General features: G+C 56.4%; 10 protein-coding genes across 15 annotated transcripts; 4 read left to right on the forward strand and 6 right to left on the reverse strand.

Moving 5' to 3' along the window:
- Window positions 1–812: 812 nt before the first annotated feature.
- On the forward strand, window positions 813–1,949 carry H310_04150 (hypothetical protein). Its single transcript, XM_008868354.1, has 3 exons — window positions 813–1,038; window positions 1,084–1,585; window positions 1,655–1,949. The coding sequence occupies exons 1-3, from the start codon at window positions 880–882 to the stop codon at window positions 1,819–1,821; spliced, it is 828 nt and encodes a 275-aa protein (XP_008866576.1). The 5' UTR covers window positions 813–879; the 3' UTR covers window positions 1,822–1,949.
- Window positions 1,766–2,487, reverse strand: H310_04151 (pre-mRNA branch site p14-like protein). The gene is made up of 4 exons (XM_008868355.1): window positions 2,418–2,487; window positions 2,233–2,353; window positions 2,104–2,171; window positions 1,766–2,041 (listed from the first exon to the last, which is right to left on the reverse strand). Exons 1-4 carry the CDS (start codon window positions 2,445–2,447, stop codon window positions 1,898–1,900), a joined length of 363 nt encoding a protein of 120 aa, XP_008866577.1. The 5' UTR covers window positions 2,448–2,487; the 3' UTR covers window positions 1,766–1,897.
- Window positions 2,488–2,546: 59 nt separating this feature from the next.
- Window positions 2,547–5,660, reverse strand: H310_04152 (AGC/NDR protein kinase). 5 transcript variants are annotated; one of them, XM_008868359.1, is made up of 7 exons: window positions 5,159–5,659; window positions 4,829–5,108; window positions 4,566–4,780; window positions 4,026–4,518; window positions 3,417–3,976; window positions 3,032–3,362; window positions 2,553–2,977 (listed from the first exon to the last, which is right to left on the reverse strand). In XM_008868359.1, exons 1-5 carry the CDS (start codon window positions 5,630–5,632, stop codon window positions 3,954–3,956), a joined length of 1,485 nt encoding a protein of 494 aa, XP_008866581.1. In that variant the 5' UTR covers window positions 5,633–5,659; the 3' UTR covers window positions 2,553–2,977; window positions 3,032–3,362; window positions 3,417–3,953. The 5 variants fall into 5 exon arrangements, with proteins under 5 accessions (XP_008866579.1, XP_008866581.1, XP_008866580.1 ...); XM_008868356.1 differs by lacking the exon at window positions 2,553–2,977 and having other exon boundaries at window positions 3,353–3,362; window positions 3,417–3,651; window positions 3,698–3,976; XM_008868357.1 differs by having other exon boundaries at window positions 2,547–2,977; window positions 3,032–3,976; window positions 5,159–5,660.
- Window positions 5,661–6,135: 475 nt separating this feature from the next.
- On the reverse strand, window positions 6,136–6,709 carry H310_04153 (hypothetical protein; the record flags this gene model as incomplete). The annotated part of the gene is made up of 3 exons (XM_008868361.1): window positions 6,136–6,363; window positions 6,413–6,517; window positions 6,566–6,709. The coding sequence occupies 3 exons, from the start codon at window positions 6,707–6,709 to the stop codon at window positions 6,136–6,138; spliced, it is 477 nt and encodes a 158-aa protein (XP_008866583.1).
- Window positions 6,710–7,131: 422 nt separating this feature from the next.
- Window positions 7,132–7,835, forward strand: H310_04154 (hypothetical protein; the record flags this gene model as incomplete). Its single annotated transcript, XM_008868362.1, has 2 exons — window positions 7,132–7,383; window positions 7,428–7,835. 2 exons carry the CDS (start codon window positions 7,132–7,134, stop codon window positions 7,833–7,835), a joined length of 660 nt encoding a protein of 219 aa, XP_008866584.1.
- Window positions 7,220–12,640, reverse strand: H310_04155. Of its 2 annotated transcripts, XM_008868364.1 has the most exons (6): window positions 12,286–12,640; window positions 12,203–12,235; window positions 10,462–12,149; window positions 10,216–10,411; window positions 8,334–10,114; window positions 7,220–8,279 (listed from the first exon to the last, which is right to left on the reverse strand). In XM_008868364.1, the coding sequence occupies exons 1-6, from the start codon at window positions 12,626–12,628 to the stop codon at window positions 7,863–7,865; spliced, it is 4,458 nt and encodes a 1,485-aa protein (XP_008866586.1). In that variant the 5' UTR covers window positions 12,629–12,640; the 3' UTR covers window positions 7,220–7,862. The 2 variants fall into 2 exon arrangements, with proteins under 2 accessions (XP_008866586.1, XP_008866585.1); XM_008868363.1 differs by having other exon boundaries at window positions 7,220–10,114; window positions 12,286–12,568.
- Window positions 12,641–13,534: 894 nt separating this feature from the next.
- On the forward strand, window positions 13,535–20,403 carry H310_04156 (hypothetical protein). The gene is made up of 4 exons (XM_008868365.1): window positions 13,535–15,567; window positions 15,620–17,763; window positions 17,813–17,942; window positions 17,996–20,403. The coding sequence occupies exons 1-4, from the start codon at window positions 13,617–13,619 to the stop codon at window positions 20,128–20,130; spliced, it is 6,360 nt and encodes a 2,119-aa protein (XP_008866587.1). The 5' UTR covers window positions 13,535–13,616; the 3' UTR covers window positions 20,131–20,403.
- A 273-nt stretch (window positions 20,404–20,676) lies between these two features.
- On the forward strand, window positions 20,677–22,042 carry H310_04157 (hypothetical protein). Its single transcript, XM_008868366.1, has 2 exons — window positions 20,677–21,112; window positions 21,160–22,042. The coding sequence occupies exons 1-2, from the start codon at window positions 20,704–20,706 to the stop codon at window positions 21,675–21,677; spliced, it is 927 nt and encodes a 308-aa protein (XP_008866588.1). The 5' UTR covers window positions 20,677–20,703; the 3' UTR covers window positions 21,678–22,042.
- On the reverse strand, window positions 20,679–25,525 carry H310_04158 (hypothetical protein). Its single transcript, XM_008868367.1, has 6 exons — window positions 24,505–25,525; window positions 24,311–24,430; window positions 22,518–24,218; window positions 22,400–22,449; window positions 22,213–22,298; window positions 20,679–22,106 (listed from the first exon to the last, which is right to left on the reverse strand). The coding sequence occupies exons 1-6, from the start codon at window positions 25,486–25,488 to the stop codon at window positions 21,739–21,741; spliced, it is 3,309 nt and encodes a 1,102-aa protein (XP_008866589.1). The 5' UTR covers window positions 25,489–25,525; the 3' UTR covers window positions 20,679–21,738.
- Window positions 25,526–25,984: 459 nt separating this feature from the next.
- On the reverse strand, window positions 25,985–27,110 carry H310_04159 (hypothetical protein; the record flags this gene model as incomplete). The annotated part of the gene is made up of 2 exons (XM_008868368.1): window positions 25,985–26,842; window positions 26,910–27,110. The coding sequence occupies 2 exons, from the start codon at window positions 27,108–27,110 to the stop codon at window positions 26,057–26,059; spliced, it is 987 nt and encodes a 328-aa protein (XP_008866590.1). The 3' UTR covers window positions 25,985–26,056.
- Between the last annotated feature and the right edge of the window lie 62 nt (window positions 27,111–27,172).

Here is a 27,172-nt window from a genome sequence, read left to right on the forward strand (position 1 = left end):
GGAATTCAAGCTCTGTAGCGCAGTCCACAGTTGTGAACTGTTGGGAGCGGACGGGCATTCTAGACTGTGATCAGTCAACTTATACTGATCGAGTGACTTTGTTGAATGTCGAGCAACATGCATGTACCTTGCCTGCCAATGTTTGTAGCAAATAAAAACTTTCAAAGTGGATATTCCGTTAAAACGGAATAATTGATGCCATTGTAAAAGCTAGAGGGAAATCAGTACTTTGAAACAGAGATGGAAAAGACCTTACTACTTTTCAGATGAAAAAGGATTATAGAATAAAAACAACTAAACCTCCAATTGTAATTACTATAGAACCTTAGGTTGTATTCTGCACTCTGGTCCTCCTCACTCCCCAACTCATAGAATTCGCTGCTCGATGGGTCATCATCGCCCTCGTCATGCAGGCGTAGTCATTGAATGCTGTCAAGTTACTTTTGATATACGGCAGTGTGTCGACGCTCTTTGGGGTTAGGCGGTTTACGAAGCCAATGTTGGAGAAGTTTCGCTCTGAGACACTTGACATCGCCTGCTGAATGTGTAATGGCAACCAGCCGCATCTCGGGCCAGTACTTGCCACTCGCGGCGCTCGTCGTCATTGGAGAACTCGAACAGGGTGTTCTCTAGGACGCCGCCAGACACAACGAGTCCCTTTTTTCACGAACATAAGGTATCCTTGTTTACATTATAACCTTATTAAAACCATTTTGGGGCCAAAAGGAATTCAGGTTTTAAAGTAAAACCTTTCATTACTAGGTTTAAAAAGCCATCCCTGCTTTGAATGAGTCCAGGTACTAAAATGTTGCAGAAGTACTAACTGACGTGGTGGAAGCGGGCGGGGATTATTGTCAAGGCAAGGTGGATCTCCGTGGCATGAAGTCACCGCGGCATACAAAGGCATCCGAGCCGACGGTGCTCCTCCTCAAATCGAAAGACACCAAGTACGTGGATTCCTTTCGTCGATACGGCTACAACGCGGTGTTCTCGGACGTCCTTGCCTTCTCAAATGAAAACGTGGGCGGGCTGCACAAGGTTCGAGCGGGGATACCATGCATCGTTTGATTGATAGGTGGGTAGGTTCTCCACTCGCTGGATCAATACGTCGGTCTCATCATCACCAGTCCTCGTGCGGCGTCCGCCATTGTGTCGGTCATTCAGTCTGTACCAGCGGACGAAGCGCAAACGCTAGTGGCGTTGCTGAAGGAAGTTCCCATCTATGTGGTCGGGAAAGTTACGTCCAAACCGCTGAGCGACCATTTGGGTGTGGCATGCTTGGGCGAGGATTCTGGTTCTGCCGAGGTCCTGGCAACATTCATCGCCGACTCGGGCAACTTGAATGGGCCCATGGTATTTCTGTGTGGAGAAAAGCGCATGGACGCATTGCCATTGAGCTTCCATGCCCGATCGCAACGACTAGACGAGCTCGTGGTCTACGCGTCGCATCAAGTGGATGGAATCGAATGGCTGCAGACTGCGAGTGCTCCACCTCAGTGGGTTGCCTTCTTCAGTCCCAGCGGCGTCGATGCCGCGCTGCGAATGACGAGCGTACCCTGGAGCAGCATCAAGAAAGTGGCTCTAGGTACGATCTAACGTGCAGTCGAATGTTCGCCGCGGAATCTCATATTGCCGATGGCATGTGTGCTTCCAGGAAAGTCTAGCGCCGCAGCGTTGGCCAAAGCTGCGCAAGTGCATGATGACAAAACCTGGGAAGCGAAGGCAGTGGCGGCAAAACCTACGCCGGATGAGTTGATAGCAGCGATTGTAGCATATGACAAGGACACGACCGAAGTCACGGGATGGATGGACCGCTCGTGATGCGTCGGAGGTGTTCGATTAGATATGATATCGGCTAGATGAAGTTTGCGAACGAAGGAGCGGTAGGATGAATGGACTATTCGACGCCGTAACGCGCCTTAAGTTGTGAGATCTCCTGTTGCTTGGCATTCACGTCCATGTTTTTGTGCATCTTGCTCGCTTGGTAGTAAAGCACCACGAGATACCGACCGCACACGTTGAACCCAGACAGGTGGTCCACCTACAACTCGTTGCGTTGAGATAGGGAAAACGCGATGGATTCGAGAGCAAGGGCTTCTTTACCGCGTTCTTGGCGTCATATATATCCTCGTACACAACGAAGGCCGTACCGCGGGTGTCGTTTGACACGCCTGCGTGGTTCCCATTCAGACGAAATGACACACACCGCCGTAGAGAGGGGAAAGAACTTACCCAAGCGGATCTGTCGAATGGCGCCGTACTTGCCAAAGATGTCGTACATTTCTTCACTTGAGATCTTGAATGGAAGGTTGCGAACGTAGAGCACACGGTTTACCTCAGGCGGCAAACGTGACTACCGCATTGCACACATCAGATCCTTTCGTCATGAGAGTCCTCTCGTCTCGAGTGCGGCGTACATTGCTTCGGCGTCCGAACGAGTTGGACATGGGGCAGCAATCGGCGGTTCTCGAGACGTATGGAACTGGGAGAAGTGGTCGTTTGGAAGATCCGGAAAATTTTCATATTATCCGGAGCATTATCAAACACTGACATCGTGACCGAACAGTGCATCACGAAGCGGACGAACGACAGATCCGACGGAGGAAGCACGCGGGTGTGTTGGCATTCTGGAACACAAGCAGTGCGGCAATCGAGGGCGAAATGGATGATACCTTTGCGAGTGGGGTTGCTCTGGGCTCTGGGGTGGGGCACAGGATTGCTAAGATCCTGGAGCCAAGGTAAGTTTCGGAGCGACGCTCGAATCGAATGCGCATGTGCATGGAAAGCCATTGTGTCAAGGCACGTAGCAACATCCCTGTGCGGGATCTTCGCATGGCTGAGTCAAGGTGGTGCGGCATCGTCATACTGTGCTCAAAGAAGGATGGCATTCCGTCGGCACGTTTCCAAGTCGAAGGTGCGATCGACTTCTCCCGTGGGTCCCTCGCGTTAGAGTTGACACTGCGCACAGCCATGGATTCTGACCGAACGCTCCTCTGTCATACATCGGTGTGACATGTTTCGTGACCATTACCTCGTTGAAATCGCGCCTCGCAAGCAAGGGCGCTTGTAATCCAGCGCAAGTCGCACTAACCTGGACACTGTGCGATCCGCAACACCGCGTTATGTGCGGGGCCACGTGCGGATCTATCCAGGAGGCTTTGTCGCTGTTGAAACATGACGCTAGCCATCGGTGGGTACAATTGCTACTGTCTTTACCACTCCGACGAGCCTGAGCTAGAGTTTGCCTGGGTAAACGCACCAGAGAGGCAACACTTACACCGCCACGATGAACTTTATCGCCCATTCAACTTGGGACCCTATCGAGGCACTGCTTCTCTGCCAGTAAGGGGACGGGCATCTCTCTACGTGACGTCAACGTGGTCCCACGACCATGCGATGGGCAGTTTGGCACCGACCCGACAGGCAGAAGCGAAGTGTAACGGGACCGAGTCCTCGAGTCCCCACCACTTACACATTTGGCATGAGCGTCAAGGTCACCGAAGTCGACAAGGACAGCCAGAAGTCGAAAGGCGTTGAAGTGGGTTGCAGTCGAGTCGCTCCAAACGGCAGTTGACCTGATGGCGTCGTCTACATTTTCCCAAGGGGACGTGGCGTATCGATGCGGTTCACCGAAATAATGCATGGGGGCCACTGGACCATCCTCAGGGCGGGTATGGAGCAATGAACGAGAGCCCACCGTCGAGCATGCGACGAATTGCGATGCTGGGGTCGGCGCCTTCTTTTACTAGCGTATTCATCCTCCACCGTCAAGCATGACACCTCCGCTCCATATCGAATCGACCATCGGTTCCACGTAAGCGCAGCGGTGGACTCGCGCCTCGGCGGATGCGTGCCTTGCATGTCAACGATATCCTCGCGCTCGTAAAGAACCGTTCAGTCGTTCCCAACTCGAACCATTTAGCAGAGAAATGAGTCTTGAGCATCTTGCCTACCTACGATTTCGCGCTTGGGGCGACTGCACAACCATGTGAGCCATTCCAACCCATCCACGGTTCAACGCCTACCTCCTCCATCTTGAAACGCATCGTCCAGCGCAACGCGGACCTTGGGTTTTCGTCGATAAGTGTACCCGATAAACTTGTTGTACTCGCCCTCGCCACCAGGGTTGGCCAGTCCTTTGCCGTGGCCGGCGGACGAGCCGCCATCGCCACCTTCGTCGAAATGGCCACTGCCAAGGCCCTGATCGGGAAATTCATCAAAGTTGGCCGTGATCTGCTTCACGAGCGCTTGGTACTGGGCGTCGGATGGGTCGAGATGCTGCAGTTTCTGCAACATGTCATGGAATTCAGCACCGCCGCGAGACGGAATATGTGGCGACGGTTGAGTGCGCAACGTCCGCCACTCGATGCCGTGGAACCACGGGTGCGCCTTGATGCGGGCCAAGTCGAGGCGCTGGTCGGCGTTGCAGATGAGGCGTCGAATAAAGTCGACGCAATGCGGGCTCAACGATTGAATCGTTTCGGTCGGGAAAACCAAGGTCTGCTTCCAATTTACAATCTAACCAAGATCACATCAACATCCGTGGCATAGCTAGCCAAACGCACCTTCCGGCACGTCGACATGGGATCGTCTGCATTGAATGGCGGGTACCCAACAAGACATTCGTACAAGATGACGCCCATGGACCACCAGTCGCACTCTTGGCCATACCCCTGCTGCAGCAGCACCTCGGGGGCGATGTAGTCGGGTGTTCCCACCGTACTGAACGCGACTTGGCGGTTGCGGCAGTACGGTCGACTGCGCTCCGTGACAGGTTGGCCTAATAGTTAGGTCGCGTCAGGATATGGAGGTGCTCGCGACAATGCACCTTGCGCTGCCTCGGACATTGTGTGGTTCGTGATGGGAAGCATTTCCTGCTGCGCCATATCCATCTTCTTGCACAAACCAAGATCTGTCAGCTTGATGTGGCCGAACGCGTCCAAGAGAACGTTATCGGGCTTGATGTCGCGATGAATGTACCCGAGTTCGTGGACCGATTCAATCGCCATGACCATTTCGGCGGCGTAGAACCGCGTCGTGACTTCGCTCAGCTTGTCCTCTTTGATCAAGAGACCCATCAAGTCGCCTCCAGGAAGGTACTCCATCACCTGCACCGTCATTGCTAGACCACGAGAACTCGACTATGGAAAGGTCGTACCATGTACAAGCGACTGGTGTCTTGGAACGAGTACTGCAGCGTGACGAGCCACTGACACTCGTTGTCGGCCATGGCGAGGATGTCTCGTTCAGCTCGCACATGGCCGACTTGGTTCTTCATTACCATGGAGCTCTTCAGCATGCTCTTCAAAGCAAAAACTTCGCCCGAATCTTTCTTGCGAACTAGCCGCACTTCTCCAAACGCCCCACGCCCCACGACCGCCAGCGACTGGAAATCCTGGATCGTGAGACGCTTTCGCTGTTGGCGCATGTGATTCAGTTCTTGGTTGCGCAACTCGGCTCGGTACGATTCCTTGGCAGGTTCACCCAGCTTGAGGCTCTGCATCTTTTGCTCGAGAATGTTGCGACGCATGCGGCTCTCCTCGCGCTCCTTCTTCATGATCGCATACTTCTGCTCCAAGTACGCCTTGGTCACGCTCGCCTTCTCCAAGGTCTTGGAACTAATCTCCTCCATCGTCCTTCTCCACTTTCACAAATCCTTCTGTCGAAAAATTCATCTTGTCTTGTCGCCACCGCCGTATCCGGATGACCGCGACTCATCCGGTAAAACTTTCAACGCGGCGAAACTGCCATGGAGGCGTTGCCGAGATTCCTGCCTTCCAGCGCCACCGCGGCGGAGAATGGAGCTCTGGTCGGTGCTACTCGATGGCTCTAGGCGTGTAGACGAAAGGATAGGTCTATCTCATGCGACTCCGATTCCCCCTTGGGGTCAGATGCCTTCCAATCTGAGACAACGATTCGATCGGATTCGTATTTGAACAATGGGACCAAGAAGACGCTCCATTGCTGCATGGACGATGAGCATTCACCTTGCATGCCGCGAACGTGATAAAGTCTTCCACTCTTTTCTTTCCGAGCTTATCGTCCTCATGGCGCGTCGTGGACCAGGATTGCAGACTGGCCAGCGACAACTTCAACAGTTCATGTGTGGCAGGTTGAGTTGGACGATGTGGGAAATCAAACGATTAACGTCGTGTGTATTTCAGGTGCATCTTGCGGAGTCGCACGTTGCGATGGGATAGCTATGTACCGACTGTGACATCGTAGCCACGTGCCGACCCCCAGCGGAACCAGAACCTCCAGGACGAGGTAGACCCAATATGGAAGTGGTGGGGTCGATCCAAGCGGAGCGAACCAGAGACCACGACGGAACGAATCGCGCAGTTGATGGCTTAGTAAACACACCTACCATCCATCGAGATGGTTGACTTGAGAGCGACGATAGTCGACGTACGAATAGCAGCGCCGCTCCACGGAGGTTGAATGGTGCGGGAAGCGCTTTCCACGCGATCAAGGCGACTGCAATGATAAACGTGACCGAGTGGCCCCATGGGCGATCCTATGCGTGAACCATGTTCATGATCAGAGCTGTTCAACATCGTCGCACGTTTAATGACGTCGCAGCTCGCAAACTGAAAGCACGAGCTGCAACAAAGTGATCGGCGTCCAGGAGAGATCCAACCGCGACTGCTGCGATCGCTTCGGCGATGGAAACCATCTTGTGGGGATGTATCGAGACATGAGATGCCATACTCCATGCAAGAAGCGCCACTGTCGAGTGTGTGGCATTGTCGACGAGTCCCCAGAACACTCGGCTGTCGTGAAGGCACGGCCTACAGCAACGACGTAATGGGCCGAAGAACCCTCTGAATGTGCCTTACCGTCGATGTAAGAGGTCGTCCGACACGATGCACAGCACAACCAAGACAATCAATACATAAATGAAGAACGCAACTCTCCATCGACACCTGATGTTTCCTGTAGTGCACGCAGGAATTTGGACGAAAGGCGGCGCAAGAGGATGGGTCAGAATTTGCCTCGATCGACACGACTGTCCAAGTGGCCTACCTCCATGAGATCGAGTTTACTCCATCGAGAATGAAACATACCGAGCGAGGAGAACGTAGTTGGCTTGAGCTCCCAGAACGACCAAGGCGCTGACCCAGCCCAGCGATGCGTTGTCGGCGCAGAGTGGCGGCGCCATCTTTCCAAGTGACATGGCAATCTGTCTGGAATTCTCGAAAATATCCTCAATATTTTCGTGTTTTTGCAAAAACGCGAAACCATGACAACGAGTTCAGCAAATTTGAAGTTGCATCCCAAGTAGCAAGCGAAGTACGTAGCATGCCGCGAGGGCGGCACTTGTCGGCGGCAGAACAGTCAACAATGCTGGCGATGCATCACAGCGGTCGGACTCAAAAAGAGGTTTTGACGTACGTGTGTACTGCACGAGGGTGTCACAATTGTAGATCGCCCAAGTGACTGGTCGTGGGAAGAGCGTCATCCGAACATTTTTGGCCAACCCAGAGGTATATGGCAGCACAAAGCGACAGGGCCGTCCGCGCAAGTTGTCCCCTCAGTTGGAGCAACACATCCTCGACATTGGAAGGGAAAAGAGGATGAATGCACGGGAAATCATCCAGGACCTTGGCCTTCATGGAGTTCAAGTTCGTCAAGTGCAACGACTCTTGCAGCAGGACAAGCGGCGGCAAGACGACGACCTGCACCATCGGCGCGACAACGCCAACCACGAATCACGACCCGACATAGCGCGGGCATCCATGCTGCTCTCCATGTCCGATGTCGACGACGATGCACACGATGGAAGCAACTTGCACGAAGTGACGGATACCCTGTGCATGCTCGACGACATCTGAGGGTCCCATGCGTTTTATTTTGTTCAACTACAGTGCTCCATCGACCTGCTTCTTCCTCTCAGCGTTTAGAGACGCAAATAACCCTTTGGGATATAGCGCCAGGAGTTCTTGCGGAGCCCCTGCCTCCACGAGCATTCCCTGTTCGAGCACGAGGACCATGTCAAATGCCAATAGGTGCTGCACGCGGTGGCAGATCGTGATGACGGTGCGAGGCAGCGCCACGAGCAGTTGATGGATCACGCGGTCCGTCTCGGCGTCCATGTAGGCCGTCGCTTCATCGCACACGAGGACGTGTCCCGGTCGGAGCAACGCTCGAGCGACGCATAGCAACTGGAGCTCGCCAACGCTGAACGTCACGTCATTCAAAGAAGAATCGAGGCCGTCCTTGAGCTGCAGCACGACTTCAAGCAAGCCGACTTGGTCGAGCACGTGGTGCACTTGGGCCTGCAACCACCTCCTCCGTCAACTCCACCCAACCGAGGGAGAGGTCCAACGTACCGTGGCCGTGGAAACGTTCCCAACGAGTCCTTCCCTCACAGTGCTCCCGACCAACACTGCATCCTGCGGGATAAATCCGAGTATTTGCTGGCGCAACGTTGTCGTGGAGACGGTCGCCAGGTCCACCGAGCCCAACGCGATCGTGCCTTGGATGGGGTAAAGACCCAGCAACGCGCGAACGAGGGACGACTTGCCGGCACCCGTGCGGCCGACCACTGCAACTTTAGCATGCCTCGGGATGTCGACATGGATATCGCGGAGGACAGCGGATGTGCCGTACGCCATGGACACGTGGCGGAAGTGCAGCGCTCCGTCGGGTTGATCCCAACGTTCTGGAACAACTTGTTGGTCGGTCGACAGCAACGACCGGTGGTCTTTGTGAAACGAAGCAATGGTTGTGAGCTGGTCGATGCGCTCCAACGCGACAAAGTCGACTTCCATCGCCGCGACCATCTTGACCATCCAGCCCATGCGCGACGGCACCTGCGATGCATACGTGAAAACTAAACCCACCAACGACGCGTCCAGCCGGCCAGTAGAGCGCAACCAGACACAGGACGCCGCCGCCGCCGCCACGATCATGATCCCAAGCAGCTCGAGCCACACGGTGACCCACTGGCTGGCGACGAGGGATGGCCAGTATGACCGAACAGACTCATCGATATAGTGCATAGATGTCGCCGAGACGGTCGCTGCTGCATCAAACGCCGAGATCGTGCTCGTGCCCTGTGAGATTTCGTTGAAATGCGACAGGATCGGCGACCGCGTCATCGACTGCAGGCGCTTCAGGTCCCGCGCGGGCCATCGGTACATGTGGTTCATGTACATGCACGGGTACACGAGGACGAGGACGAAGAGCAGCACGGCCGGCGTCGTGAGCGTCACCGGCACGAGAGACAGGACGATTTCGACCGTGTTGGACAAGAACTTGGTCACGGCGTACGGGATGTCTTCATCGAGAGCAGCAATGTCCTTGACGCATCGGTTCAGGATGACGCCGAGCGACGTGGTGTCGAAGAAGCGCATGCTCGCATGGACGAGTGCATGCACGAGCGTGTGATGGAGGGAAGCCGACGAAGCCAAGGACAGCACGACAAACAAGATTTTCCGGACGACGGATGTGCACGCTTGCGCAATGCCCAGCGAAATAAATAACAATTGAGCAAACGACGACGCGCGACTCGAGTCGTGGCTGCACCACTGGCTCAAGCAGTACGCGCCCCCTAACACAAGACTGTGCTCCACCACCAAGAGGACAGCGTACGCAGCCACGGCACACTTGGACCCCAGAGCTTTCAAGTACAACGCGATCACGCGGCGGTCGAGGGCGCCTTGGCGCAACAGTTGATCAGCAGGCTCGGTGCTAGGAGGAACTGGAGTTTTCGAGTTTTCGTCGGGGCGTTCAGGCGGACTCGCTTCTTGAACGTCAAGGGAGGGCAAGGTGGTGCGGCCGCGCGGCCCTTTGACCGCAGAAGGACCAGCCGGCGTCGCGTCGGCCGACGTGGTTGCCACAATACCTTGGGCTTTGAACACGGACGGCGGCGGTGGCTGGATGGAAAACTCGCCTGGGTTCGTCGCCTCGGCGCGGTCAAAATAGAGCACTCGGTCGACTGCCGCATGAGACACGAACGCCGGTTGGTTGGTCACGAGGATTTTTGTCATGTATGCCAGCGCAGGGCTGCACAGGCATCGCGTAAAGATGTGGTGGCCCACGTGGGTGTCTAGACTGGCGAGGACGTCGTCGAGCAGAAGAATGTCACGGCGCGCATAGATCGCGCGGGCTAGAGACATGGATTCACTTGCGTCAGTACGACGCGTGGAGCGTTGCCGTCGGCTGGTGGAGCCGCATGGCCAACCGAGAAGGGCAGTGAGCACGACGTACCGAGGGCGATGCGGTGCTTTTGGCCACCTGATAGCGCACATCCTTGGTCACCGGCGATCGTGGCGTCTCCACTTGGCCATCGCGCCAAATCTTCGTCCAGCGCGCACATGTACAGCGTCATTTTGTACCACATCCTGTCCATGGGCTGGCCAAACAAAATGTTGTCGCGCACGGTGGTGTTTTGAATCCAAGGCGTCTGCGCCATCCATTCCTGTCAGCCGCAAGTCGTCGGTCGGTCGAGCGTACCTGGGCACAGTACGCCACAGTGCCATGGACCGCCACCGATCCGCTGGACACGGCGAGCATGTGAATGCAAAGTTCCAAGAACGACGACTTGCCGCATCCCACGGGACCGCAGCACACGACAAATTGGCCCTTTGGCACGACCATCGTCAAGCCTGCAAACAGGTCGGGTCGCCCTTTCGAATCATCGCCGTCCGTGGCAAGCGGTACCTCTGTCCACCTGCACGTAACATCTTTGATTTCAATGGCATGGTACAAGTGCGCGTTGGTCGCGCTCGAGAGAGCTCCTGGTGGCGGAAGCAAGGCCGATCGAGGCCGTTCGTCGGCGCGGAAGAACGCTTCAAGTCGCCGGAGAGACACCATGGCATCAACAAGCGTCACAAGCACGTAAGGAAGGCGGAGAAGCGGACTGGCCGCCGTGTTGAACCACGCAAGTGCCGAGAACGCAGTCGTGGCGTCCAGATGACCGTGCTGCACGTGAACAAACACGAGAAACGTGAGCATCGGCGCGAAAATGTCGGCAACAAGCACCAAACTCTTGTTGCACGTGATGTGCATTGCCTTCCACTTGAGCGCTGTCAGTTCTAGCCGCCTGGCGTGACCCAGCCGCGCCTCACACCACGATTCATACGCATTGGCCTTGACGGTGAGCACGCCGCGCAACATTTGCGTAAAAATGGTTGTCCGGTCGTCGCGGCACTGCTGGTGGACGGCGCTGTGTCTCTGGATGCGATTGCCAAAGTAGAGCGCGAATGGCGCGTAGAGACCGATGGTGCCGAGCCAGACCAGCGCTGCATACGAGAGCAAGTCGAAGAGAAAGTAGCCGCAGACAGCGAGGGTCACCATCGCACTCCACGTGTCCCAATGGATCGAGCACACCACGTAGTTGTCGCAGAGACGGGCGGCATCCATGGCAATGAGGCTGTGGATGCGGCCCGCCGAGTACGCCGATTGCCGCGCAGACGCCGACAGCCGCAGTGCTTTTTCAAACGCAAACTGTTGGAGAATCGACCGTGTGTGCATACCACAGCGCACGGCGACGGCCCAAAATCGATGGACAAACACACAGTTGACCACGAGCGCGCCGCACCAGAGCGCGGCGAGACCGGCAGCCTGCGTCGTCGCGATGGCCGATGACGCAGTCAACGCTTGCAACAGCGCATGCAGCAACAATGGATTTGCCACACCGGCGGCAGTCGCGACCATCATGAGCGCGGCTGCGTGGTAGAACGAATGCCAGCAAACTGCATGGAGGTGTCGGAGGAGGCTGTGCGACGGAAACTCGACCCAACGCGCGCGGAATGCCGGAAGGAGCGTCGCGGTGGCGTCTGCGGAGTGCACCGGGGGCAGGTCCTTCATTCGGAGAGACTGCTGCGCGTATCCTTGGCGCAGCAATGGCCAAATCCAGAGAAACAATAGCTGGGACACGTACGCCGCGTTCTCTTCAAGCGGATGGGAATACACAGAACGACGAGATGGAAGGTCCGAGCGCGCGTGCCGCCAATGGGCAGAAAAGGCACAAACGGTTCGGAGAAGCCCCAACGACGTGTCAGCGATGAGAGCGGCGTCGAGAATCGAGAGCTTGTCGTGGTGTGCCATGTTCTTGAACACGACGCAGCGAGTGGCCACATCCAACAAGAGTAAATACCGACAAGAGCGAAGCGCTTGAGGCGCGAAGACAGCAACGACAGCTGGAAGAGGTCGATGGGTCGATGTGCATGGACTTGCCGTGATGCGTTCGTACCTGCATGCGCGCCTTCTACGATCCATACCGTGCCTAGTGTCATGAGATCGGACGTGTCGACGAGAACGAAAAGAGCAACTTACCTGCGTAGACCTGGCACGGGTACAATGGATGGAGACTGGCAATGTAAACGCTCCCGCATACGGCGCTGACGAGACTGAGCGCAGCCGTGATCTTATACAGAATGTCCCGCCGACCTGGTGGATGCGACGTTGTCCACCCCACGATCGCGCTCCACGTGAGAATGGCGAGTTTCCACACAGTTGCGACAAAGAAGGACGTCTCCACACACTCGTTGATGTGCCCTGGATGGGACGGCCATGCCGCATCCAACGGCCCGCACCACCACTGCGTCAATGCTGTCATTTCGCGATCCTTGATATCGCCAGGCGTTACAAAGAAGGAACGTGTTATTTGTAGACCCATGGCGGTTCCTGCCATCGGGGGATGGCGTCGAGGGCAAAGAGCAGGGGAAGCGCACACGGACAACGACCGAGCTCGACGGCAGGCAAGAACAGCTACGTCACTCCAACCCTCCCTCACCTTGATTGGTGGCGCGCGCAACCACACCCATGCAACGTCATGACTTGGGATGGTCCTGGCGATGGCCATAGCATGGCACTGTTCCATTCATCCACAGGTTTAACTGGTAGCGTTGGTGGCGTGGTGCCTGTGATTCGCAGGTTTTGTCAACATGCAGTGGCATTTCGTATGCGAGAACACGCTTCATGGACATCGACTCGATAGCATCATGGACGAATGGAAAGCGTACGATGAATGCTACGGACGCAGGCAGAGTACAAACCAAAGTGCGTTTCGGCTGCACATGGATGCCCGTCATACCGCAACGCTGAGCAGATGCCGCGTCATGGTGTGGCCGCTGGCGACTTATGCGGTCGATCTTTGCCGGAGAATAGCGTGCGTGTAACTGTGCTTTCTGCGTCGAAACAACCTCGGTCGTAGAGTACCTCCATCGTATGCACCCTCCAACGCATTTGGCATCTTCAAGCATGGCTTACGCTTGCAGCAACGACCTCGCGCCACGTAGTACGTCTACCAGGGAGGAACTGCGTTGTCGCGTGTGATTTGAATTTTCAAACGATGCCATATAAAATGTTGAATGCTTCAATAAATACAGATTGCATTGTTACTGGTGTATTTTAAAATTCACCGCATTTTAAATTCACTTCTTCAATGTTGTCCTTGAAACCGGGGATTTTTCTTCAATTAAGAATCCGTAATGTTAGATTATGGTCATTAAAGTCAGGTGTACATTCCAATAGATCCGGCAAGATTTTTTCGATGAATCGGCGCAAATAAAATTGTCAATCACGAAAACCACAGTTCGGGCTCCATCGCGGCCGCGGCACCAAATCGGCACATCTCGACTGCACCGACGCGTTCCGAACCCAACATGAGCCAGCCATGCCTTAGAAACATGAGCTGCAAATGCCCACTGTGCATGGGCGAGGACGTGTCTGCACTCCTGGCGATCACCAAGACTATCACGTCCAACATCACATACACTGAGCCCGGCGAAGAAGACGCGGCGCCACCGCCCACGGCGAAAAGTGGTTTCATGGCGAACTCGCCTCCAGCAAAACCCGCCCCTGCGCCACGTCAATCGCTCAAGTCCCGCATGTCAAAACCTGCCGCTGCTCCAGTGGAGAAGTTACCTCCACTCGACTTTCAAGATGTCGACATGAGCTCGTCTGCAGTTCTTGAAACAGCACCCTTGTCAACATTACATCCTCCTGTGGAAGAAAACCAAGCACCTTTGCCGCCACCGATCTCATCTGGAGGGGAAGCGCCACCAGAATATGCAGGAGATGACGACGCATCTTCACGTCGTGCGGCGAGCAGCGACGACGCGCCGCTTCAAATGGAACAACTGGAGGCAAAAGTCGCCGACAAGAACTGGAAAGTAAGGAAAGAAGTGTACGACGACTTGAAAGCTGCGTTTGAGTGCGGGCGCGCCATCGAAGGCGGTAATGTGACGGAACTGTTCGGCAAGTTCGTGGACGATTCGAATGCAGCCGCGATGGAGTGCGGGCTCGCGGCAGTTCTCGCGTACACTGTCCAAGCGAGCGCCCACCAATGGAACAATGCAATCGTCGGTCGCGTAATGCCCAAGGTTATCGACAAAGGCTTTTCGGGCCGGCCCGGGACAGTCAAGCTCGCCGAGGAGCTCGTGCTGGAGTTTGTCCATTTGGGGAGCGCCGAAGATACCATCACGGCACTGCTGGAAGGAACGAAGAACAAAAAACCCAAGGTCCCGCCGCTCTGTGTCAATTCGATTCTCGAGTGCTTCAAAGCGTTTGGCCCGCGCGTCGTGCCGGTGGTCGCTGTGAAAAAGGAGCTCAAGGCACTGTGCGAGTCCACTGTGAACAATGTGCGCCCTACCGCGTTAAAGCTGATCGGGGAGCTCTATCGGTGGACTGGCCCCACCCTCGTCCAAGACATCGTGGCGAGTCTCCGCCCAGCCCAGCAGACCGAATACGAAGCCATGATCCACGAAATCACGCCCGGTCAAGCAGTGCCGACGCGGTATCTGAAGGGGAAGGAGCCTAAACCGGCCAGTGCGACTGCGACCAAGGCAGGGGGCGGCAAAGGAGCGGCCACAGCAAAGACCGACGGCGGTGGGTTCGACCCGCGCGAGTTTGCCGAGACTGTCAACCTCCTCGATCGGCTGCCGAAAACCGAATACAAGGCCAAGATGGCCCTCCCCAAGTGGAGTGAAAAGGTCGAAGCGCTCAAGATCATCCTGGACACGATCGGGTCGGTGCCAAAGCTTGCGAACGGCGACTACAGCGACCTCGTCCAAACCCTCAAGTTGTGCACGCAAGACTCGAACGTGAACATCGTGGCCAAATCGATTGAGGTCCTCGGGGTTCTCGCGGACGGCCTCCGCCGCAACTTCTCTCAGTACGCTCGCATTTTGCTGCCCGTCCTCCTTCGCAAGCTGTCGGATAAGAAATCGAACGTCCTCGCGGCGACGCACCAGGCCCTTGACATGTTCCAGCAGCACGCATTGCCCATCGACAACATGATGGACGAGCTCAAGGTCACGATCGAAGGCGCGACCAACAAAGTGCCGGCGTCCCGTGCCCAAGGCGTCCTCTTCGTCGAGCGCTGCATATCGAAGCAAACCGTCAATGTCGCTGACGCCGCCCTCATGAAAACGTGTGGCGAACTCTTTGCCAACTGCATTGAAGACCCCGACCCGGCACTGCGCAAGGCCGGCGTCGACGCCATGGTGACGTTGGTCAAGTCATCGTCGCAAGCGAGCCGCTTTGTGAAGAATACGCTGGACGTCCTCGAGAAACGCCAGGCGCGTAGCTACAAAGTGATTCAAGCCGCCATGGGTACGGTCGGACTAGTTGCACTGGCCCAGGACTGAATGAGTTTGGCATGTAGGCAGTGATGCCGGGGCTGCGGAACCTGCTGCCCCCAAGCAACAAGCGGGCTCAGTGCCCAAGGTGGCAACCGCGTCGGCCAGCTCGGTCCCGAAGGAGGCCTCCAAAACGCCGTCGGCGGCGCCGCCTGCCCGCGCCAACTCGCTGAAAAAGCTCCCATCATCGTCGTCGGCCGCAGCGCCTGCTAAGCTCGGCAAGTCCGCGTCGAGCAAAGCTGTCACTGCATCGTCGGACACGATCGCACTGACCCCTCAAGAGGCCGAGTTCCAACTTGAAAATCTCGACCTGGACGGGTGGACGACGGCTGTGGTCCCCAACTTTCAGAGCGCCAAGTGGACGGACCGCAAAGCCGCGTTTGAAGCGCTGGAAGGAGCGTTTCAACTCGTGTCATCCGATGTGCCGACGGCCAATTTGGACGCGGTCGTTGTGTATGTGGCGGCACAGTCCAAGAACTTTAAGGAGTCGAACGTCCAGGTGCTCAAGAGCGCGTTTCAAGCCGTGACAACGATCGCCGGGCTCTGCGACTCGATGGGTGCCGGCGTCGTGTCGTATGTCGTGCCGCCCGCCGTGGAAAAGATGGGCGATCGCAAAGTGAGCGAGACCGTGCGACCCATGTTCATGACGTTTGGCGAACTCGTGGGACCCGCGGCGGTGCTGACCGCCATGTTTGGGCACATGGCGGTAGTGAAGACGCCGCTGGCGCAGCTTGAATGCCTCGAGTTCGTCAACGAGTGCGTGAAGGAGTTTGGTGTGACCGTGTGCAACCCGCGAGGGATTATCGAGTACGCCAAGGGCCCGTTCGGCATGGAATCGAGCAATCCCAAGTCGCGGGTGTCGGCGATCGCGTTGTTTGGGACGCTGTACAACCAGCTGGGTGACGGCATGCGGCCGCTGCTCAACTTGGACGCGTGGAAGCCGTCACTCAAAGACACGGTCGAGGCAGAGTTCAAGCGAGTGGGGTACACTGCTAACGCATTCCGAGCCACCCGTGCGGTCAAGTGCGACGAAGGAGCGGGTGGCGGCGGTGCGGCGTCTGGCGGCGGCTCGCTGTTTGGCCGCGTCGACATCAGCGCCAAGATCACAAAGGAACTTCTTGCGGACATGCAAAATGAAGACGACAAGGTTGCGTGGAAGAAGCGGTTGGACGCAATGGAACAAGCGCAGCGCCTTTGCGAAGAAGCGGGGCTCAGCATCGAGTTGACGAAGGCCGTGATGGACCTGATGAAGTCGCTGAAGGCTCGTTTGAGCGACTCGAATGCGAATTTAAAGACAAAGGCGGTCCAAGTGATTGGCGTCGTCGCGACCAGCATCGGCCCGTCAGTGTCCAAGCTGGCCAAGCTCGTCGGCAACAACTTGGTCGTCGGTGTCTCGGACAACAAGAAAGCGATGCAGCAAGCGTGTCTCGAAGCGCTTCACAAATGGGTGGTTCACAACGACGTAGCGTCAGGAAGTTGCTTCGACTCGTTGCTGCCATTCGTAGCCGAGGCGCTAAAGAACCCCGTCGGTCGCGCCGAGTTGCTCGGGTGGACGGTGGCCATGACGCAGTTGATTTCGGACAGGTTGGATCTCCGCCCGCTCGTGGAAAACACAATCGATGCGCTGCTGGACAAGTCGACGGAAGCCCGCGAAAAGGCCCAGCTCCTTCTCGTGGACGTGTTCAAGAGCGTAGGCAAGGATGCCGTCCACGCTGGCTGCCGCGACATCTTGCCCGCGAAAATGCGCACATTGAAGCCGATGATTGACCGAGCGGCCACCGCCGCGTTTGGCAGCGGTACAGCAGTCGATGACAAACCCGCCAGCGCCAAACCGGCAACGTCGTCCCTCGCTCGGGCGAGCAGCACGGTCGGCGGTGCGCGAACTCCTGCCTCCGCACCGTCGCCGAAAGCGATGACGTCCATCCCGCGTTCGTTGTCGACAGCGAGCACGTCGTCGTCTGCGTCGGCGCCGCCTGCAGCTCCCGCAACGTCGCTCCTCATCTCAAGCGACAAACTATCCCGCTTGGAACGGAATCGAAAGAACAAATGGATCTTTGACCCCGCCGACCCCGCCGAACTGCTCGCGCGAAAGGGGCAGGTTGAAACGGAATGGTCTGCGCTGGTCCATTCGACTTTACGCGCCAAGTTGTTTGCACCGTCGTACGAAAAGGTGCGTCGATGGTGGTGTGGCGCGTGGCGCGCTCAATATGAAAGCGTAGGGCATGATGCAAGCGATCGACGACTTGTCGGCGTGCGTGACGGCGCAGCCGGACGAAGTATTTGAATCCCTCGACTTGATCCTCAAGTGGTCGACGCTGCGAATCGTCGACAACAATGTGCAAGCGCTGGGTACGGCGACTCGTCTCGACGGCGTTTCTTTGGACTAACGCGACGTCGTGCAGTGAAAATGCTCGATTTGCTGGTCAAACTGTTCCAAATGCTTGTGAACTACGGATGGGAACTGGACGATGTCGAAGCCGCGATCTTCCTCCCGTATTTGTGCCAGGAATCGGGGCAGCAAAAGCCCCGCTTCCGCATGCGCTTCCGCGACGTTCTCCGCCTTGTCGTGCAAGTGTACCCGTCGGCCAAATTGACCCCGTACCTGCTGGACTGCATCACCAACTCGAAGAACTCGAAGAGTCGATCCGAGTGCTTGGACTTGATTGAGTACATCGCTGAGACCAAGGGCCATGCCGCCGTCGGCCGCAAGACGCTTCGTGACATCGCCAAGTACGTCGACTGCTCGGAGAAGGAAGTACGAGAGAGTGCCATCGCCGCCGTCGTGCGCATCTTCACCCTCGTCGGTGACGCCAACACGGACCGGTTCTTCACGCTGTGCAACATCTCGAGCCAGAAATCCATGGACCTTGTCCTCCAAAAGATAAAATATCTCCCGACAGCGGCCTCCATCCCGTCGGGTCCCAAGCCAACCGTGCCATCGTCGTACCAGCGATACGCGTCCGCCCCGGTGGACGAACCGGCGCGGGAGCCACCTCTGTCGACGACCCACGACCAGTCCGCTAAAACGTCGCGATTCGAACGACCGGTAACCCCGATCAAGGTCCACACGCCATCGTCGGCGCATCCGCCTGGCTACGCCCAGCCGCCGCCAACGACGCTGTTGCAACGGCCGGCCACCCCCGCCAAGTACCAGCCCTCGTCCACCAGCCAGCACGACGGAACAAGGCAGGTCGACATGCCGTTGTCTCACACGCCGTCGGCAGTGCCGTTCCGGAGCGACTTGGGCGTGACGCCCGTCGCAGCGACCACCACCCGCACGGACATGCGCACGGTGTTGTTTTTGCCGCTCGAGCGCCTCCTGGTGAGCCAGCGGGAACTGACGGTCAACCTGGACGCGTTCGCTGCTGGCAAGGACGCGCTCAAGTCGATCTACTTTGTCGCGTCGTCAGGCGACGACCTGTTCATGCAAGAAAACGTCAACGAGGTCGTGCTCCGCGTGTGCCACGTCCTCCATGCCGCGTTCGGCAAGCCCAACATGGAACTGAACGTTGTGTCGTTGTGTGTGGCGACCGTCGCCAACATTTTGAAACACGCGGCGTACGCGAGTCGCATCGAGCGCATTGCCATCGAACGCCTGCTCTTGGAAGCGTGCATGGGCTTTCTCGACCCGCGCCTCGACGACATCGAAGCGACGCTGTCCAACCGGATCATGGTCGCGCTCAACAAGCTCATCATGACCACGGCGTACGCGCTCCGCATCGGCGAAGTGTGGCCAGCCATGCTCGTCGTGCTCGAACGCCTTGTGAGCGGCAAGGTTGACGAGTACAAGATCCACGACAAGGTGAACTTGCTCACGGACAAACCGACCCTCGCCCGCGTCGTGGCCAAGCTCGTGGTGAAGACAACGCGGCGAGAACTCGCGCTGCCGACCCCCTTTGCCAACGTCGATGTGGCGAGTGTCCTGCACACCAAGCACCGCTTTTTTACCACTTGTGCGGTCTTGGCTTCGGATGCAAACGACGACGGCGTGTGGGCCAACAACGCGATGAAAACGAGTTTGAAGCACGCGGCCGATTTCTGGGGCGCATCGGAGGACCGGCGCCCAGCGTTCCAAGCTGCGCTGAACGACCTGCCGATCTCGTCACCTATCCATCGCATGCTGATGCAGATCGCGCCGAATGTGTTTACGATTCCATCCCCCGACGCCGCCGCGCGGGGCCTGACCAACGCGGTGCAGCTGTTTTCGACGACAACGGACCCGGCGACGAAACTCCAGGCCGCGATGACGATGGTCGAGGTCAAGATGAACTCGGATGCTGCCGCGATGGATGTCGATGCGTCCAAGAAGGACGACCTGCGCCAGTCTTTGGAGAAGCTCGACATGGCAGCGTACAACCGAACGGCGGCGTCTGCGACCGACTCGGCCATCAAGTGTGCGCTGACCCGCACCAACATCTTTAAAGACCGTAGCTTGGAGGTCAGTGCCGCCCCCACTGCGTCGAGTGGCGACCAGCCACCCAAATCGATGGCGCTGATGGATCTGAAGCAGCGCCTGGCGCGGATTCAAATGCACTGACCGACCATCGAGTCGCAGTAGGTAGAACGTAGTCTGTCCGATTAATTAACATGAGAAATGTCCAAAGTTGTCGCTTCTCAAGGGCAGGCGTCGGCTCAACTCGTGCAGGTCTTCCACAGAGATATGGTGGCACCCTTCGCCGTTCGCTCTCTTCTCGCCCTCCCGTCAGCCATGCATGTCATCGCAGGTCATGTTGTGTCCACCATGCACTGGCTTCAGCAGTGCCGCACACTTCATTCAAAACCCTTGTGGACATGGCTTTCGGATGTCCGCACATCCAGCATGATGGTGCAGTCTCCCGATCCTTCTCGATGTTGATGGTGCTTGAGGCCACAACTCTCTCGCTTTGTGTGCCGCCGAGCCATTGACGATCCGCTCAGGCGAGAGTATGTCGTCGCCAATGGTGCCGTGCGGCGGTGGCCAGCATGTGTCGGGTGAAATTTTGGCGGCACACACTTTATAGAAGATCGCGATCCGATTAAAAACCCGTGTCTTTTATCCGTTTAAAACTGTTTGAAAAATTCTTTTATTCTTTGTACATTTTGAGCCAAGGACACCAGGCTTGAACCCGACATGATTGCGGTGATCGGCGACTCGTTCGTGGACGTCCTGGCCGGCGTCGAGACGCTACCTGCATGGGGACGAGACTCTCCATGCAAAGAACCCATCCAAATGCAGCCTGGTGGATCTGCACTGAACACGGCGACGCAACTCGCCAACCTCCGCGGCGACGACGAGGTCACGTTCTTTAGTGCGGTCGGTGCCGACGCATTCGGCGACATGCTCAAGGCCCATCTCGAAAAGAGCCGCGTGAAACTGCATGCAGCCCACTTGCCTCTCATTGTCCCGACGGGTGTTTGCATTGTCTTGACAGGACAAGGAGACCGTGCGTTCGCGACGCACTACGGAGCCACCAGAGTGTTTGCAGTATCGCACGTCGACCTGGACGCGCTTTTCCGCGCGACACACATCCACATCGGTGGTACGTGGCTTCCTCACAGCGCTTCTTCATGGAGTTGTGCTGTGTAGGGTTCTACAGCGTCACGGGGCTCCTTCCCGGCCTCGTGGATCTTCTAAAGGCGGCCAAGGTGCGAGGAATTACGCTGTCCCTCGACACGAACTACGACGGGTCCGAGCAATGGAATGGCCTGGACGAAATCCTCCCTCTTCTCGACGTGTTTTTGCCTAACGAAGTCGAGGCTCAGCGCATCTCCAAACGCGACTCGCTCGACGACGCCGTCGCGTACTTCCGAACGGTGGCACCGTCGACCTTGATCGTTGTCAAAATCGGCCGTGAAGGGGTTTGCGCCACGCGCGGCGATTTCCACGCGTTCTTTCGAGGGTTCCCCGTCGATAACGTCGTCGATGCGACTGGCGCCGGCGATGCATTCAATGCTGGGTTCCTCCACGAGTGGGTCAAAACCAACGACGTCGAGCAAGCACTCAAGTGGGGGTGTGCAGTCGGCTCGCACTGCGTGCGAGTAGTTGGGGCGTGCTCCACACTGCCTGACCCGCAGCACGTGCAGCAGCTTGTACGCCAAGCATAACGGCGCGATAGACACCCGACAAAGGCCAGCTTGGACTCGTATATAGTTTGACTCGATGCAATTACTGCTGCGAACATTGGGGCGTCCCATCTGTGGAGGCGGACGGTTGGAGCAATGCTGAGCTTTGCCTCGATAGCGGTGTGGTTGAGGTCGCTGCGGTCGACTGCGGCGACGACGTTGTTCGACTTCGCTTCGCTCCCGGTGTCGACTGGGCTGCGACTGCTCGTTCCATCGTCGAGTCGTCCAGCTTGCGCTTCAATGTCGGCGACAACACACCGGGCGACGCGAATACTGCGCCATTTTCTTTCTCCATCGCTTTCGACCGGCGTTCTTCGCGTAGGCGAAGTCTGTTGGTAATATCTTTGAGCTTTTGGATCTCCTGGGCCTGGGTCGTTGTGCACAGCACGAGCTGCTTCTGTTCTTGAACGACTAAACACGTATACAAACGCCATCAGATCAGCGCCCATCGATTGCTCATGGCCGTCGACTACTCGATCGCATGCATACATGCAACTCGCGGTCGCAAAACACGTACGCTTTGCGTTCAACAGGATGAGCTCTCGTCGGCGCTCGCTCTCGGCTTGTTGCTGCAACTCCATGTGCTTGATGCTGTCGACGTACCTGCACAAATCAATGAGCCATCAGTCGTTACTCGACACACTCATTGACGCCGGCGGGAGGCTCAAGGGCCATGCATGCATCATGGAAAAGACGCAACGCACCCTTTCATGGATGGGTCGCATGTGTAGTTGCAGGTACAAAGATGCAGTTTCTAAGGTGAGTGGATGAGACAATGGCGACCAGAGATTTCCGGCTTGGTCGATGGGGAAGATGTCGTACCGACTGCAGAGCCTTGTGCTCGTTGCCCAGCGCTTCCAACTCTGCTTTGAGCGCAATGAGCTGCATCTCCATCTTGAGCGACACAGCCTCGTACTCGGCACTCATGTGGCGTTTCGTCGAGTCTTGATGCGAATGGTAGTGCGATCGCTCCTTCTCCAGCATTCGATTCTTTGCTTCGAGGCGGCTCGTTTGGACGTCGAGCAGTTGAATCATATCGTCCTTTGCCTGGACGTCGTCGTGGTACTTTGCCTTCAACGCCGCCAAGATCTCTTCCCCACGCTTCTCCCGTGCTTGAAAACGCAGAATTTGGGCTTCCAGCGCTTGCCGCGTCTTCTCCAACTCGACGACGTGGCGATCGTGCGCGTCAGTGGCTTGGGCTGCTTCCTCCTCCAGCGCCTTGACCTTGGCGTCCAGCGCGTCGTGGACGTCTTGCGCCACGCGCCTCTGCACGTCTGTCTCGTTTCTGGTTTCTTCCAACTCTAGCAGCCATGCCAATCGAGCCTTTGCGTGCTGCGCTTCCAAGGATAGAATGTCCTTTTTCAAGGCTATTTGCTGGGCGTTCCACTCCTCGCGCTCTTCAGCCTTGACGCGGCGCAACACTGCGCTCTCTTCATCCGCCATGCGACATGCTTCTCCCAACGTGCGCAGGCTTTCCTCGACGTCGTTCACGTGGGCTCGCAAACTTGATATGTACTTTTCGTTGTCGAATCGAACATGCTCCAAAATCATGCGCTGCGACTCAGTCAAGTCGAGTTCTTGCTGCAGTCGGAGGATTTCACGACCCAACTCGCCTACTTTGGCCGTCATCTCGTCCAGTTGGCACCGGTCGCTGTGTGCCGCGACTTTGAACTCGGCAAACTCATTCGACTCGGCCATCCACAGCTCCTTGGTTGTTTCCAACTCGGCTGTAATCTTGGCGCAATGCTGTTCCTGGTCTCCCAATTTGGAGATAGTGTCGGCGAGATTCACAGTGACATTCAACATTTCCACGTTGAGTTCGTCGCGCGCGGCTTCGACCGACGCAGTAGCTGCACGTTGCTCAGCCAGGGTTTGCGCCAGGTCTACCTCGATAGCCTTGAGCGACTCGATGGTCCGTGTGAGGTCGGCATTGCGCTCGTCCTCGATGGCCAACTTCTCCTGGAGTGTGGCTTCCTGACCTCGCCATTCCTTCGTTTGTATCGCCCATGCAGCCTTTTCTTGGGAAAACTCTGCTTGGATTGCGTCACATTTGGCGATCGCGGCTTCCAGGTTGATGAACACCGCACGTTGTTGGACGTTGCTCGCATCCAGGTGTTGTTTTGTCGCTGCCAGCTCGGCCTCGAGCTGTTCAACGACCCGTTGTGAATCAAAATACTTATTTTCAAAGCTTTTCTTGACCCGAGCCATGATGTCAAGGTCTTCTCCCAGCGCATCCACGTGTGTCGCGGTCTCGAGGGACAACTGGTCCTTAAGCTTGGTATTTTCGCGTCGCAAGGCCTCGACTTCGTCGCGCAAGTCTCCGTCCACAAGAAGCTCGACGGCAGGCAAGCTTCCACCGCGTGCGATGGTGTCCTGCAGCTGGTCCATCGCGGACTGCATGTCCTGCTTCAGGCGCACCTGCAAGGCCAGCTCTTGCCGAACTGCATCTAGCTCCGCTGCGATTTCGATCTTCTCGTGGTCGCGGCGACTTACAAGAACATCCAACTCGCTGCATCGCACCGCCTACACGCCATCTCCTCGTCAGCAGCTCTGCCTTCGCAACCTGCATTGTGATCGATCGATTGTCCAAGACGTCGAGTGAAGGAAGGCCTTACCATGTTTGCCATCGATTCCTTGGTTTCCTCGAGTTTGCGCTGGACATTGATCAGTTTTTGCAGCTGCACTTCTTGGCTGTGTGTCTTCTCGAGCAGCTCGGCAGTCTTGTCTTCGAGTCGCTACGTCATAGCGATTCATGAGCCCTCCCCCGCCGCAAGATTCACAAAAGTGGGGGCATACGATGCGGCTTTACCCGATTCAACTCCTTCACCCGGGTCATTTCGTCAAGTTTCGCCTGGTACTTTTCTACACGAGCTTCGAGCCTTGCCGCCTTGTCCGCCACCGGTTTCAAAATGTCGAGCTCGTCCCGCGCCGCAGCCAGCTCGACCTCGATGTTGCTGAGGCTTTGCAACTTGGATGTGGCCTTGGTCAACTCGTCCTGCATGTGCGCCACGTACTCGTCGACCTGTTTCTTCATCGCGCGCTCGTTCTTGGCGGCCTCCACTCGAAGTTCGAGCTTGAGGTTGTCGAAATCGTCCTTCCGTCTCTCTTCTGTCTGATTGAGCTCGGCCATGGCGTCCTTTGCCTGAAGGAGTTCGGTTTGCAACCTCGCGTTTTCTTCCTTCAGCATGAGGTTTTCTCTCGCCATGCGCTTTATTTCGTTCTTGGAACAAGACGATGCAGAACCGGGAGTCGCCGATGCAGAGGACGCTTGCTTCGTGGGCTGCACTGGGGTCGATGGTGTTTGCGGGTCATCGTCGCAGATGGTCGAGTTGTGTGTTGGGATGCTGTCCCCTGAGATCGCTTCGCAGTCGTCATCCTCGCGAAGCAACGTGAATAGTGTAAGTTGAATATTTTCGCTGAGACTCAACACATCATTGACAAATGATGCTTGTTGTGCGCCTTTGAATGCTCCTATACAGACCGCGGACAGCGTTCGCTCGAGCTCGAGTTCCGCATTGCTGGGTGGCGTTTGCATATCTTGCGAGACCAACGTGCCATCGTAATGTTCATCGAGTAAATCGCTTCGTAGTGGGTGGAGAAGGTTCAACTCGGCTGCATGGTTGTTCAGAACGTGCAAGATCGAATTCCAGGCATGCGTCGACGGATCCAGCTCGCTCGGAAACACCATGCGCACAACATTGGCGACGCATTCACTCAGCGATACACTAGCAGACGGTGAGCTCGACGGAGGCCTGTAGAAGGCAACCCATTCCCGCAGCGCCGACACGGACATGCCCAACGCTGTGCTTGATCTAAATGGTGGATCAACTTGGACGGAAGTGCAACTACCCAATCATTTTTGATGTTTTCATATGAATTGACGTATTTTTGACCAATCAAACGTTGCGATGGTTTGTTCAAAATTTCAAATTGTGAGAATCGAAAACGCGCCAAAGCAGCTGGATGGACGCCCACTCGGAGCATCATGATGCTGCTACTCGCCGGGACTATCCCCACGCATTTGAAGCGCCGGTCGCCGAAGTGAGTCCAATCCAAGGAGATGTTCTTAGCGGACCCCAAACACATTCTCCCATTCATCGCTGGTCAACACGTCAATCGTGGCCTTCATGGAAGATATACGAGAGTTGACAGGCCGGTTGTTCAATTATTACCAGAGCATGTGCTAATGATAGCCAAATTGTGGGCTTGAACTGATGGTGTTTACAATGCTGGACTGGGGCATGTTGTCCAGCGAAAGTATTCATCACAGCGACCAGAGATACAAGGCATGGAGCCATTAACAAGTTCGTGTATTGAGAAGCGAGATCTCCTTTTGCATTACAAGCAACCACAGAATATATTTATGACGCTTTCACGAGGCCATGGTGGCGCAAGGAATCGCAAGTTTCCTGCACCATTTCTTGGATGTTGCGAAAGCGGATCCCGAGTTCTTTCTCGGCCTTGCTGCAATCGTACAACAAAGGAGCGGCACACTCTTCGAACACAGGTGCTTCCGGTGTCAAGGCCGAGTGATATGCGTTCTTGACGGCGTTTGCGATCTCCTGTTCCGAGGGGCACGCTCCAATGAGCAAGTACCTGCCTGAGGCTTGGGGGTTTTCGAACCCGACAATGTGCGCCAACGCGACGTCGCGCACATCGACCATGGCTTTAACCGTATTCATGATCTCCTTTGTGTTTCCGACCATGTAGTCGTATATCTTCTTGGAGCTTTCGTTCAACTCTGGCTGCAACATGGGGCCAAGGATCCACGTCGGGCACATCGTCACCATGTCGAAGTGCGGGTTCACCAACGACCGGACAAACTCCCACGCTTCGCGCTCCGCAATTGTTTTGCTCAAACCATACCACATCTTGCGCTCAGCCATCAGTTCCTCATGGCTCCAGTCCTCTTCAGTGAAAACATGACTATCGGGTTTCGTGCCGCAATGGCCGTAGATGGAAATCGTCGACGATGTGAGCACCACTCGACGAACAGAGGGGGTACGTGCCACCGAACGCAACACGTTGAGCGTGCCTTTGACGGCAGGTTCCACTAGGCTGTCTCGCGTTTGATCTGTCAGAAAAAAAGGCGATGCAGTGTGCAGCACGACGTCAGCACCTTTGATGGACGCATCAAACGATCCCTCCTATGACATAATACGTTGCAGCAATGCAATGACGTGAATGGCGTTTGCGTGATGAAGCGGGACTCACCTGTAAAAGGTCCGCTCCAAACAGCGTCAAGCGGTCGGATGCCCCCGACAGTGCTTTCAAGTGCGCCACCTTTGCAGCGTTGTTGGGGTCTCGCACCGTGGCGTGGACTCGGTAGCCTCGTTCGAGGAGCAGCTTGATGCAGGTGGATCCGAGGAAGCCCGAGCCTCCCGTCACGCACACCACATTCTCCCTTTGCGCCATCTTGATGAATGTATGCACAGCTGGGTCGGATAATTCTGCGGATATGGAGTTATCCGGATGTT

This window comes from Aphanomyces invadans, assembly GCF_000520115.1.
Source record: "Aphanomyces invadans strain NJM9701 unplaced genomic scaffold supercont1.6, whole genome shotgun sequence".
Taxonomy (NCBI): domain Eukaryota; phylum Oomycota; class Saprolegniomycetes; order Saprolegniales; family Verrucalvaceae; genus Aphanomyces; species Aphanomyces invadans.